General features: G+C 39.1%; 2 protein-coding genes across 7 annotated transcripts; one reads left to right on the top strand and one right to left on the bottom strand.

Moving 5' to 3' along the window:
* Window positions 1-2,096: 2,096 nt before the first annotated feature.
* Window positions 2,097-9,324, bottom strand: LOC126615624 (uncharacterized). 6 transcript variants are annotated; one of them, XR_007620875.1, is made up of 3 exons: window positions 7,701-9,324; window positions 5,594-5,698; window positions 2,097-2,531 (listed from the first exon to the last, which is right to left on the bottom strand). XR_007620875.1 is itself a non-coding variant. In XM_050283481.1 (2 exons), exon 1 carries the CDS (start codon window positions 9,288-9,290, stop codon window positions 7,707-7,709), a length of 1,584 nt encoding a protein of 527 aa, XP_050139438.1. In that variant the 5' UTR covers window positions 9,291-9,324; the 3' UTR covers window positions 2,097-2,531; window positions 7,701-7,706. The 6 variants fall into 6 exon arrangements, 2 of the variants coding, with proteins under 2 accessions (XP_050139438.1, XP_050139437.1); XR_007620874.1 differs by having other exon boundaries at window positions 5,599-5,698; XR_007620873.1 differs by lacking the exon at window positions 2,097-2,531 and adding an exon at window positions 4,933-5,329.
* A 173-nt stretch (window positions 9,325-9,497) lies between these two features.
* LOC126615634 (40S ribosomal protein S24-1-like) lies at window positions 9,498-11,480 on the top strand. Its single transcript, XM_050283491.1, has 5 exons — window positions 9,498-9,683; window positions 9,825-9,866; window positions 10,173-10,343; window positions 10,951-11,037; window positions 11,238-11,480. The coding sequence occupies exons 1-5, from the start codon at window positions 9,609-9,611 to the stop codon at window positions 11,274-11,276; spliced, it is 414 nt and encodes a 137-aa protein (XP_050139448.1). The 5' UTR covers window positions 9,498-9,608; the 3' UTR covers window positions 11,277-11,480.
* The last annotated feature ends 347 nt before the right edge of the window (window positions 11,481-11,827 follow it).

Here is an 11,827-nt window from a genome sequence, read left to right as displayed (position 1 = left end):
CCATCCATGATTTCAAATAGTAAAAAGCATAATCATAGGCTTTTTTTTTTTTTTTTGGTTTTACAATTTATTCTTATTTCCCGTTGTGTGTACGATTTTCCTTGTATCTTGAGTATGGATCTGGGTGTCAACAAGAATATAGGCTTGTTTAAAAAGTGCTTCTAAAATAACTTAAAGAGTTTTTAAAGAAAATGTTTTTTTATTTCAAAAACACTTAAACTGTTTTTCCAGATTCACTTACATATTTATTAAGAATTGATTCCAAAAATATTTTCACAAAAAACACTTTCAGTTATTTTGAAAGTACTTCCAAACGAATCTTACATCTCTACATTTTTGTAGCACTTATCACATATTATAAGAAGACAAATATGTATCTCGTCACAATATGCTACGTAGCAATCTCTCCATATTTTGGTGTTTTATAAGAATAACTAATGCCTACTTAAAAGCACTAGGGGGAGGAAAATGAAGGGTCTAGGTTGGGGCATGGGAATGGATTTGTAGGCAAGATTGCCCTTGACCGAAACCACTCATTAGTTGTCATAGGAGACCACAAGCCTTCCCGGGGAAAGGGATACTCTCCGCATCTCTTTCCACTTAATTCGGGATCCAGATCGTTGAAATTTGATCCAGTAGTTACAAACAGGGAATTATTTTAAAAGTGATAATAACTGTAGTCATTAGATAAATTTCAATGACGTGAATCCCGGACTAGGTAGATTAGATGGAAAGGGATCCAAAGAAGATCCCCTTCCCCATTGCGGTGCAAAAACAGCATATTTTAATTTAGACCCATAGTTACCATTTGCTTTTTGGGTAGTAATTTAAGCCAAGGATTACACACTCCACTCAACTCTCTTTTTTTTCTCTTTTAGGTAGGCATTTTGGTTGGTAGGAAAAGAAGAGGTTCATTTTATAATCATAATAATTATGGATGTTGTGGAAGTGATTAACTTAGTTTAACACAATAAATTGTAGCACCAACAGTTAAGATGATTTACTCATACATTTGACATTTGAGAGGCTTGACGCCCCTTCTTGAGTCATGACACATGTTCTGTTAAAAGATGAGCTGATGACATGGTATGGTGTCAATAACGCGTCACTTGACCAATATGTCTAAAGTAATTTAGTTTCTGGTTAGTTAAAGAAGATTTCATATTCAACTCACAGTAACACGATGACGACATCTGAATGTCGTTATCTGGATAAATATGAAAATGAAAGGGTTTGTTGATGACTTGGTGAAGGGTTTGCCCCACCTTGAACTAACTGATTGGACTAACATAGTCTATATAAGTCTAGATTATAAGAAATTTTTCAGGGGCTAGAACACGGTTCGTAATACCAAGTGTTGTCATAATACAATTGGTTGGGATTTTTTCTTTAAGTTTCTAACTAGTTGTATTATTACGTGTAACGTTTTAGGCCTTATTACTGGCACACTGAAAATCTCTCCTAAATTAGGGATGGACCTACAAATAAGTTGGTTAAAAAATGATAGACCATTCAAGAAAATTATTAAGATGTTGTGTGCACTCATTTTACTATCTTACTTAAGAGAGCAGCAATTTTTATGAAAAAAAGTTGATCATTCTCCCTCTCTCTTTCTTTCTATAGAGCATGCGTGATGAAAAGGAATTAAGGACTTACTGTATGTAATCAAGGCAATTTAGTACCTTTCTTTTACCTTTACTGGTTCAATGAATGTGCATCCACTTTTGAGATCCCAGCGGGATGCATCGAGTTCGGATTTCTAGAGATGGGGTTCTGGATCCGAACTCGACGATTCAGGTTTGGGTTTGGAAACCCCAGGCATCGCGTCCTGTGACTAGATTGCGATGCATATTTGTTGACGTAGAGTTGCGAACGAGAGGAAGGGGAAAAAATGTAACCCTATTGGTGAGAATGAATTGGGTGACGGTAGACGTTGGATAGATCCAAGGTTTGAAACCTAACGATGTAACCCTATTGGTGAGCGTTCGGAACGTGAAAAATGTAACCCTATTGGTGAGCGATCACCCCGAAAACCTTCGCTTGCTTGGAGGCATCTGAAGGCTCGCACAATTGGGTGACGGTAGACGTAGGTTAGGTAAACATATTCAAGCTTGTATTTTGCTTTAACCTATTGACCACATCACGATTCATGAGCATCCCGGCAAAGTTACATACACGAAACTCTTAGTCACCTTCGATTCAACCAGTAAATTAGGAGTACAAACCGTCAAAGAAATCCGACTGCAACACTTCTGCATTCGCAAAAGTCTCCGGTGTCGTTTAAATACAGAGGTGTTGTTTCCAAATTTGCTCACACCAACATTGTTACATTAAAGCTTTAATGCTATCCAGGAACGGTGACTAGTCATATTTATCTCCACCAGAGTGTGTGTTTTGTCCATCATTGAAGTCCCAGTTGGAATGCTTGAAACTCTGTCCACCCGATGCTGTAGGACAAGCTTCCGGCTTTTAAATTCTCTGGGTTCCCCAACTTCAGATAGGTTTGATATTCGCCAGATCCTAAGTTACAACTGCATACAATTGAGATAAACAAAGTGAACACCTATTACATATATCAAGAGAAAAAGATAGCTCATCGGACGTAAAAATATGTCAAGAATTTGGGTTCTGGAGCTATTCTTTGAAAGAGGGTTCATATCAACACGATTTCTTGATAGAGCAAGAAATTTCAAGGAGAAACCTAATATGATATGATATGATATGATTTTTTTTTTTCATTTGAAAATAATACATAAAAAAGAAGAGAGGTAAACAGCACAAACGTCTTCCTTGAAAAAAAAACAGCACAAACATCAAAACAAACCTAACCTTCCACCTCAACTCTGCAAACGAAAAGGGGAGAAACTAAAAGAAGATTTCCCAGCTCCCGGAAGGCGTGGATAACCGTGACTTGCCACCAATTGTCCCCCTTAAAAAAAAAATAAAAAAAAAAACCTAAAAGAAGATTCAAAGACCGGAAAGTCAAAGTTATATGAAAGGAAAGCATAGAAACCACAGTAAGGTCCATGAAAATATGAACTCCAAAACACCAATACACCAATACACCACAGACCACGCTGCAAAAAACATATACTTCTTTGCGCTGAAACCAAACTTTCATGGCAACTTATGTATACTACAGCAGAAAGAGACACCCTCAAAGAAACACTATTACTATTACATGTCCCTAATTGGAAGTACATATACAAATTACCAGCGACACATATTTTCTGATATACCTATAAAATGTCCCTAATCGAGAGTACCGATACTTGGCATCTCATCACAATTCACAAGTACTTAGAGCATCTTCAATGGGAGTCCCTATTTAAGGACTCCCACCACCACCCTTGAGTACTCATTTAAAAACTTAAAGGGAATCGTTGTGTCCCTAAAGGAATATTACCTCTAATGGGAGAGTCCTCATAGTAGAATCTCTAAATTTGAGTTTTTTTTTACAATTTTATGTGATGGTTTGATTAGGTGCATATTTTTTGAATTAATTTAACATTACATTCTCATAAAATATTTTTTTGAACATTTTAACCAAAAAAAATAAAAATCAAATTCTGACACCAATTTTTCTTCTTCACAAAAATGTAACTAGAATGAGTGAATTGAGTACGACGAGTGAACTAAGTATAAGAGATGAAGTTGTGGTAAGTTTTAGTTAGATGATTTGGTATTTATAAGAACGATGAGAGAACAACACGAGAGAGTAGCCCAAATTGAAATTGTTTTTTTAGGTTTCCCAAGCTGTCCCCAGGCAAAGCCCAACACTAATCCTTCGAGGTACGGTCGGGCGCATATGCGGGGACCTCTTCCAAGAAAGTTTTCTGCATCCACAAGGGTTCGAAACCGAGACCACTTGCTTAAGCAAAGCAATATGAAAAGAGTAAAAAAAATTGAAAACCAACATGAGAGAGTAACTTAAATTAAAACGGCTATTTAATTGGAACCGTTGATCTTTCAATGGTAAAAGAATCTAAAAAGCAAGAATCAATATGGACACTCCATTGAAATGGTTGAAAAGAAAGAAAAAAAGATAAGGTCATGTGATTGGGACTCATGCCTACTTTTCCATTTAAATTGTTCTATTGGGTTCACCATTTCAGTCCCTATATGTGGGTACATATACCAAGTATCTGGCGAGTCTCTATACTTTAGGGACTCACTTTCCGATCCATTAGAGATTCATTTTGTCCTTATATTTGTTGTATACTCATTTTATACGTTGATTATCTCTATATAGGGACTCCACTGAAAATGATCTTATACCAACTACATATATTCCGATATACCTATTAGGAATAACATGTCCGTAATTGTAAGTACCTAACTACCTATCAATGTCCGATATGTTGAGCTTTCTAGGCCGCCTCCGTCTCATTCACCAACAAAACAAAAATTTGAACAGATATGTACTCATAGCTCAGTGATCCCATTTTTTGTAGTCAAATCCCCCCAGTTCAATTCTTCCTCAGGCACAACTTACCAAATTCAAAAAGAAAAGTACAAGCTCCTTACTAAAATTTATTGACGTAGACGTTGGATAGATCCAAGGTTCGAAACCTAATGATGTAACCCTATTGGTGAGCGTTCGGAACGTAAAAAATGTAACCCTATTGGTGAGCGATCACCCGAAAACCTTCGCTTGCTTGGAGGCATCTGGAGGCTCACACAATTGGGTGATGGTAGACGTAGGATAGATCCGAGGTTCGAAATGTAAAAAACAATGTAGCCCTATTGGTGAGAATGAGTTGGGTGACGGTAGACGTAGACTAGGTTCAAGGTTCGACACGTAAAACATGTAGCCGAAAAAATATCCTACAATTCAAGTTGTGTCATGACCCCAAGTAGACATATTCAAGCTTGTATTTTATTTAACCTATTGACCACATCACGATTCATGAGCATCCAGGCAAAGTTACATACACGAAACTCTTAGTCACCTTCGATTCAACCAGAAAATTAGGAGTACAAACCGTCAAAGAAATCCGACTGCATCACTTGTGCATTCGTAAAAGTCTCCGGTGTCGTTTAAATACAGAGGTGTTGTTTCCAAATTTGCTCACACCAACATTGTTACATTAAAGCTTTAATGCTATCCAGGAACGGTGACTAGTCATATTTATCTCCACCAGAGTGTGTGTTTTGTCCATCATTGAAGTCCCAGTTGGAATGCTCGAAACTCTGTCCACCCGATGCTGTAGGAACGATGCTTGTCACACAAGAAACTTGTGATTCCAACAGTGAGCTTCCGGCTTTTAAATTCTCTGGGTTCCCCAACTTCAGATAGGTTTGATATTCGCCAGATCCTAAGTTACAACTGCATACAATTGAGATAAACAAAGTGAACACCCATTACATATGATCAAGAGAAAAAGATAGCGCTTCGGACGTAAAAATATGTCAAGAATTTGGGTTCTGGAGCTATTCTTTGAAAAAGGGTTCATCTCAACACGATTTCTTGATAGAGCAAGAAATTTCAAGGAGAAACCTAATATGATATGATATGATATGATTTTTTTTTTCATTTGAAAAAAATACATCAAAAAGAAGAGAGGTAAACAGCACAAACGTCAAAACAGACCTAACCTTCCACCTCAACTCTGCAAACGAAAAGGGGAGAAACTAAAAGAAGATTTCTTGGCTCCCGGAAGGGGTGGATAACCATAGCTTGCCACCAATTGTCTCCCTTAAAAAAAAAATAAAAAAAATAAAAAATAAAAACCTAAAAGAAGATTCAAAGACCGGAAAGTCAAAGTTATATGAAAGGAAAGCATAGAAACCATAGTAAGCTCCATGAAAATATGAACTCCAAAACACCAATAACCCACAGACCACGCTGCAAAAAACATATACTTCTTTGCGCTGAAACCAAACTTTCATGGCAACTTATGTATACTACAGCAGAAATAGACACCCTCAAAGAAACACTATTACTATTACATGTCCCTAATTGGAAGTACATATACAAATTACCAGCGACATATATTTTCTGATATACCCATAAAATGTCCTTAATTGAGAGTACCGATACTTGGCATCTCATCACAAGTACTTAGAGCATTTCCAACGAGAGTCCCTATTTAAGGACTCCCACCACCACCTTCGAGTACTCATTTAAAGATTTAAGGTAATCTTTGTGTCCTTAAAGGAATATTACCTCTAATGGGAGAGTCCTCACTCCTCATAGTAGAATCTCTAAATTTGAGGTTTTTTACAATTTTATGTGATAGTTTGATTAGGTGCATATTTTTTGAATTAACTTAACATTACATTCTCATAAAATATTTTTGTGAACATTTTAACAAACAACAACAACAACAAAACATTTTCTCACTAAGTGGGATCGGCTATATGAATCCTAGAACGCCATTGCGCTCGATTCTGTGTCATGTCCTCCGTTAGATCCAAATTCTGACACTAATTTTTCTTCTTCACAAAAATGTAACTAGAATGAGTGAATTGAGTACTAGTGAATTAAGTATAAGAGATGAAGTTGTGGTAAGTTTTAGTTAGATAATTTGGTATTTATAAGAATGATGAGAGAACAACATGGGAGAGTAACCCAAATTGAAATTGTTAATCTTTCAATGGAAGCAATATGAAAAGAGAAATAAAAAAAAAAATTGAAAACCAACATGAGAGAGTAACCTAAATTAAAACGGCTATTTAATTGGAACCGTTTATCTTTCAATGGTAAAAGAAACTAAAAAGCAAGAATCAATCTAAACCCTCCATTTGAAAGTTTGAAACGGTTGAAAAGAAAGAAAAAAAGATAAGGCCATGTGACTGGGACCCATGCCTACTTTTCCACTTAAATTGTCCTATTGGATCCACCATTTTAGTCCCTATATATGGGTACATATACCAAGTATCCAGCGAGTCTCTATACTTTAGGGACTCACTTTCGGATTCATTAGAGATTCATTTTGTCCCTATATTTGTTTTATACTCATTTTATACATTGATTGTCTCTATATAGGGACTCCACTAGAAATGCTCTTATACATATGACCAACTACATATATTCCGATATACCCATTAGGAATAACATGTCCGTAATTGTAAGTACCTATCAATGTCCGATATGTTGAGCTTTCTAGGCCGCCTCTGTCTCATTCACCAACAAAACAAAAATTTAAACAGATATGTACTCATAGCTCAGTGATCCCATTTTTAGTACTCAAATCCCCCCAGTTCAATTCTTCCTCAGGCACAACTTACCAAATTCAAAAAGAAAAGTACTCCCTAAACATTTAAACTCTCTGACATACCACGAACATCTATACAGAACTCCAACAAGATGTGGCAAGTAGTCATCAGTTTCCATATACATTAGATCTAATAATCTCCAACAAGATGAAAGGGAACTAAAACAAATAAACAACATTCCGAAGCTCAAAACGATCAAATACATGAGTGACTGTTTAGAATCTTTAGATTCAACTTCTCTCAGTAGCGAACAATCGAGTTTTGCAGGGATTGACAACTGAGAATGCAATCACTAGCTTGGTTGATTTCCACAATTTGATATCTAATGCATTCAAAAGATACTATCTTTAAGCACCGAAATACTAGATGCTAACAAAACAAAGCGTCCAATTCAATACTGCTCAACAACTAGTAACATACATGACATAGTTCATGAAATTGTGAAAAAGAAGTACCATCTCAGGTAAAAGTAAACATACTTGAAACTAAGTATCAGCAAATTCAATCTCTTTTTCCTTCCCCGAAAATGGGTCGTGAGTAGGCCCGACATCCTGCCCGATATGGCGCTGAACCAGTCGCTGCAAATCCGCCATAACCTTGTGCTCACGCTTCGCCTTCTCCTCGTAGTTGAACATGGCCAAAGCCCGCTTATCCTCAGCACTGTAAACCTGGTTTTCCTTCCTAATACGAATGGCATTCATTCTCTGGTGCCTACTACCACTCATTACGTACCCAAGGTTCTCAAACTTCTGAATCTCATCAGCCGAAAGACCCACTTCTCCTCTCCGCGGAATACGCTTCCCCTGCTGAACATATTGTGCAATGGCATCACCTTCACCAGGCCTAAGAGCCCCACCATAACTAATATGCCCTTCAGCTCTAGGCAACGGCATTGGCCCAACCACTGGTTCATCGTCCAGTGACAGCATCTTCTGAGCTTCGAAAATCTCCTTAAACTTCAATGCCTCCGCATTACTCTCATCCTTCATCACCTCCTCTTCCACTAAAGCAGCAGCCTTGGCATCAACCTCAGAATCCAAACCCTTCTCCTCCGAATCCGATTTCTCACTCTCCATTTCAGTTTCCGACTCTTTCTTCTTATTCCGACTGCGAGACTTTCGCTGTTTCTTCTTCTTCTTTAAATCTGAACCCTCACTTTCACTGTCTTCGCTCTCATCGGACTCGCTACTGCTACCATGCCTGCTCTTCCTCTTTCTTCTCCTTTCTCTTCTGCTCCTGCTTCTCTTACTCCTACTTTTCGACTTCTTTCTCCGTCTCCGATCCTCCTCTTCATCCGATTCATAGTCGCTTTCGCTCTCGCTCTCCGATTCGCTGTCACTATACTTCGATTTCCTACTCCTACGCTTTGAACCCGAACTCTTCTTCCTCCCCCTCGATCTCAAATCCTCCGAATCCGATTCAGATTCGGACTCAGATTTCTCCTTCTCATTCTTCTTGTCCTTCGGTTCCATCTTCTCCTCCTCGCCATACCGTTCCAGAATCTCATCAGCCTTGCCCACCAATTCGAACTCATCGTTCTCAACCCTAGGCGGGCTGGGCGTCAATTCCCAAATACAAAACTTCCCTGATTTCCTCATCTTCTGCCGCTTGAGCCTTCTGTATTCCTCGAAGCTCAGCCCCTTCAGCTCCTCATCGGACTCCTCCGACTCTGACCGCCTCCCCCGGTCCATATTCCCTCCCCGCCCGAATTTCTTCGGCAAAGAGTCCGGCCCCCCATTAGCCCTAGGGCTTCTTCTAGGGTTTGGGTAATCAGGCGTGCCCGAGCGATTTCGGTGGCGTCGGTTGTCGCGTCGGTCGTAGTCCTCATAGCTGGGGCTCCGACGCCGGGCCAAAGAGTCTGGGCCTCCTCTGTTGCCCCTAGGGCTTCGTCTGGGTGGCGAGCCCGATGGGTCTCGGTGGCCGCGATTGTCGTAGCTTTCGTAGCTGGGGCTGCGACGCTGGTAGCGGTTGTCGCCGGAGGAGTCGGAGTGCCGCGGGTATCGCCCGTTCTCGTGATCGGAACGGCGTCGTCTGTCGGGGATATGGATGGTGGATGATGGCCTCCCCATCAGAGACTTTGAAGAGGTTCGGTAATGAAATTTCCGTTTTGGAAACATCTGGCACTTGAGTCTAATATTAGTAAAAACATCTTGGGCTGGGCTTTTTTTGGTAAGTTTATGGGCCTAAAAAACCCGACTTGTGATTATTCGCCGGCCCAAACATTTCAGAAGATGGGCTCTACCACTATATAAAAGTTGCATAGTCCAATTCCGAAACCCTAAAAACCTCTCATCGCCTCCTCCTCCGCAAACGCGCAAACCTCTCGCACAGACAGTCCCAACCGAATAGAGAGCGGAGGCGCAGAGAGAGAGAAGAGAGAGACAACCATGGCGGATACCAAGGCGGTGACGATTCGTACGAGGAAGTTCATGACCAACCGCCTTCTCTCCAGAAAGCAATTCGTGAGTCTTCTATCTTATACTAGTGTACTTTCCCTGTTTGGTCAACTAGAAAATGCAGGAAAACGGGTTAGAAAATTACGCAGATGTGTATTTTTTTCACCTGTTTGGCTGATTTTACTGTGTGTTTTTGTGTTGATGCAGGTCATCGACGTTCTGCACCCTGGTCGACCCAATGTCTCAAAGGTTTGGTTTCTTTCTTCGAGCTTTCTGGTTCTTTCAATGGGGATTTGATTCTGTTTATTTGATGTTATTGCACTAGCTAATAGGAAATGATGAAATTTTAAATCATGGGTTTTTTCAGTGGGGATTTGATTCTGTTTATTTGATGTTTTTGAACTAGATCTATTTCTTTTATGGATTTTATGTTTATGTAAGGTAGGTAGATTGCTTCTCTTTCTTTTTTTTTTGGTTGTGAAATTAAATTCATTGGAGAGATGGTGCAAAGAAGTGTTGATCGAAATGGGTTTCTGTTTCTTTTTCATAATGAAGGCAGAGCTGAAGGAGAAACTTGCGAGGTTGTACGAGGTGAGGGACCCAAATTCCATCTTCGTATTCAAGTTCCGCACCCATTTTGGAGGGGGGAAGTCCACTGGTTTCGGTTTGATTTATGATACCGTAGAGAATGCCAAGAAGTACGAGCCCAAGTACAGGCTGATCAGGGTAACTTATCGTCTTCACCCATCCCATTTTGTTACTTGCAAGTATTGTCATATAGCATGTATGTGTGTTTAACCTCAGAAGTCATTCACAATGTGCATTAAATGCATCTTTATACTTATCTGGTATTGGCGGTTCCCTGTTACGGTGTTGGATTTGGGCAAATCCAATAGGTATTGGGGTCGAAACTGGCAGAAAGAGAGATTAAGAGAGAGAGATATGATCTTAAAATAACAATTCTCGCATATGAGCTTGATACAAAATCCCTGTGAGGCCATTCATTAACTGTTGGGGGAGGTGCATCTGTGTGTTTAAGTCCGCTGATTTAGTCAGGATCAATTCCTTATCATGGTTTTAAGAATGGGTTCATACTTGATATTGTTGAGATATTTCTACTGTTCTTTTATCGGAGTACTAATCTGACAATTGCTTGTTAGAAAGCCGGTTTTGCAATTCCTTTTGCTGAGTTATGATACTATGTAGTTTCACAGTCTATAGGCAGCTTTCACTCAAAGAATCAGTCATTAGTTTGGCATGAAATACATATGTCTCTCGTTCCACACACACACATGTTTGTCTATTTCCCTCTCAAACATGGCTACTTGTGCAGAATGGACTAGATACAAAGGTTGAAAAATCAAGGAAACAACTCAAGGAAAGGAAGAACAGAGCCAAGAAGATTCGTGGAGTTAAGAAGGTAACAATACTGTTATTGTTTTGTCCTGGTTAGTGTTAGTAAAATGTGATGGTGGTAGGGTCAGGGATGGTGTTTTTACCTTAAGCAGTGGGTAGACCTTGGAAACACTGGTACTCAAACCTTTTGATTGTTTTCTTCTCGAAGTTTTACCCTGAACTTTTCTTGAGTTGGTTTAACGTTTTCAAATGTTACATGTGCAGACAAAGGCCGGTGATGCTGCCAAGGCGAAGAAGAAATGAGCTTCTGCATGTTTTGGGATCGTATGTGTTCGCAGGAAGGTTCCGTGTCATCAGCCTTGCTGCATCTTGTTATTTTCTTTTTTTAGCGAAGCATGAAATTTTGGATGTTTTAAGTTTATCAAAAACGTTACGATGTTTTAGTGAGTTTGCGGAATGTTACGTATGTTCTAACTATTCATTAACGAAATTTTAAACTTCATCCTACCATGTTTCGACTTATGAATGACATTGAACTTTTACTCGGAAAATTCTCAATTCGCATGTTTATTTACTTGGAACGCGGAAAATGGAGTCGAGAAGTTAAGAATACGGGAGAGAATGAATTTGAATAGGATCAGTTGTTCCTCCTAGTCAACATAATTCTTTGTTTCCAGTGTTTTCAATTTTAGTACCATAACATGAAGTAAGTCTGGGAATTAGAATGTCCAATTCCTTGGCACTCACCCAACAAACCTTGCAAAGGAAAGGAAATCCTCTTTTTCTAGGCGGGAAAGGTTGAGATGCAAAATATTGTTCAAGTTTATGATAAGTTTACTTAATTTGAACGAGTA

The sequence above is a fragment of the Malus sylvestris genome, chromosome 3, assembly GCF_916048215.2.
Source record: "Malus sylvestris chromosome 3, drMalSylv7.2, whole genome shotgun sequence".
Classification (NCBI taxonomy): domain Eukaryota; kingdom Viridiplantae; phylum Streptophyta; class Magnoliopsida; order Rosales; family Rosaceae; genus Malus; species Malus sylvestris.
This window is presented reverse-complemented; position numbering and strand designations above follow the sequence as displayed.

Bases quoted from the DNA above. Each gene is read 5' to 3' on its own strand.
- LOC126615624 (XM_050283481.1), bottom strand. From the start codon at position 9,290: ATGGGGAGGCCATCATCCACCATCCATATCCCCGACAGACGACGCCGT.
- LOC126615634 (XM_050283491.1), top strand. From the start codon at position 9,609: ATGGCGGATACCAAGGCGGTGACGATTCGTACGAGGAAGTTCATGACC. The intron at 9,867-10,172 runs GTTTGGTTTCTT...TTCATAATGAAG, and splicing joins GTCGACCCAATGTCTCAAAG to GCAGAGCTGAAGGAGAAACT. The intron at 10,344-10,950 runs GTAACTTATCGT...CTACTTGTGCAG, and splicing joins CCAAGTACAGGCTGATCAGG to AATGGACTAGATACAAAGGT.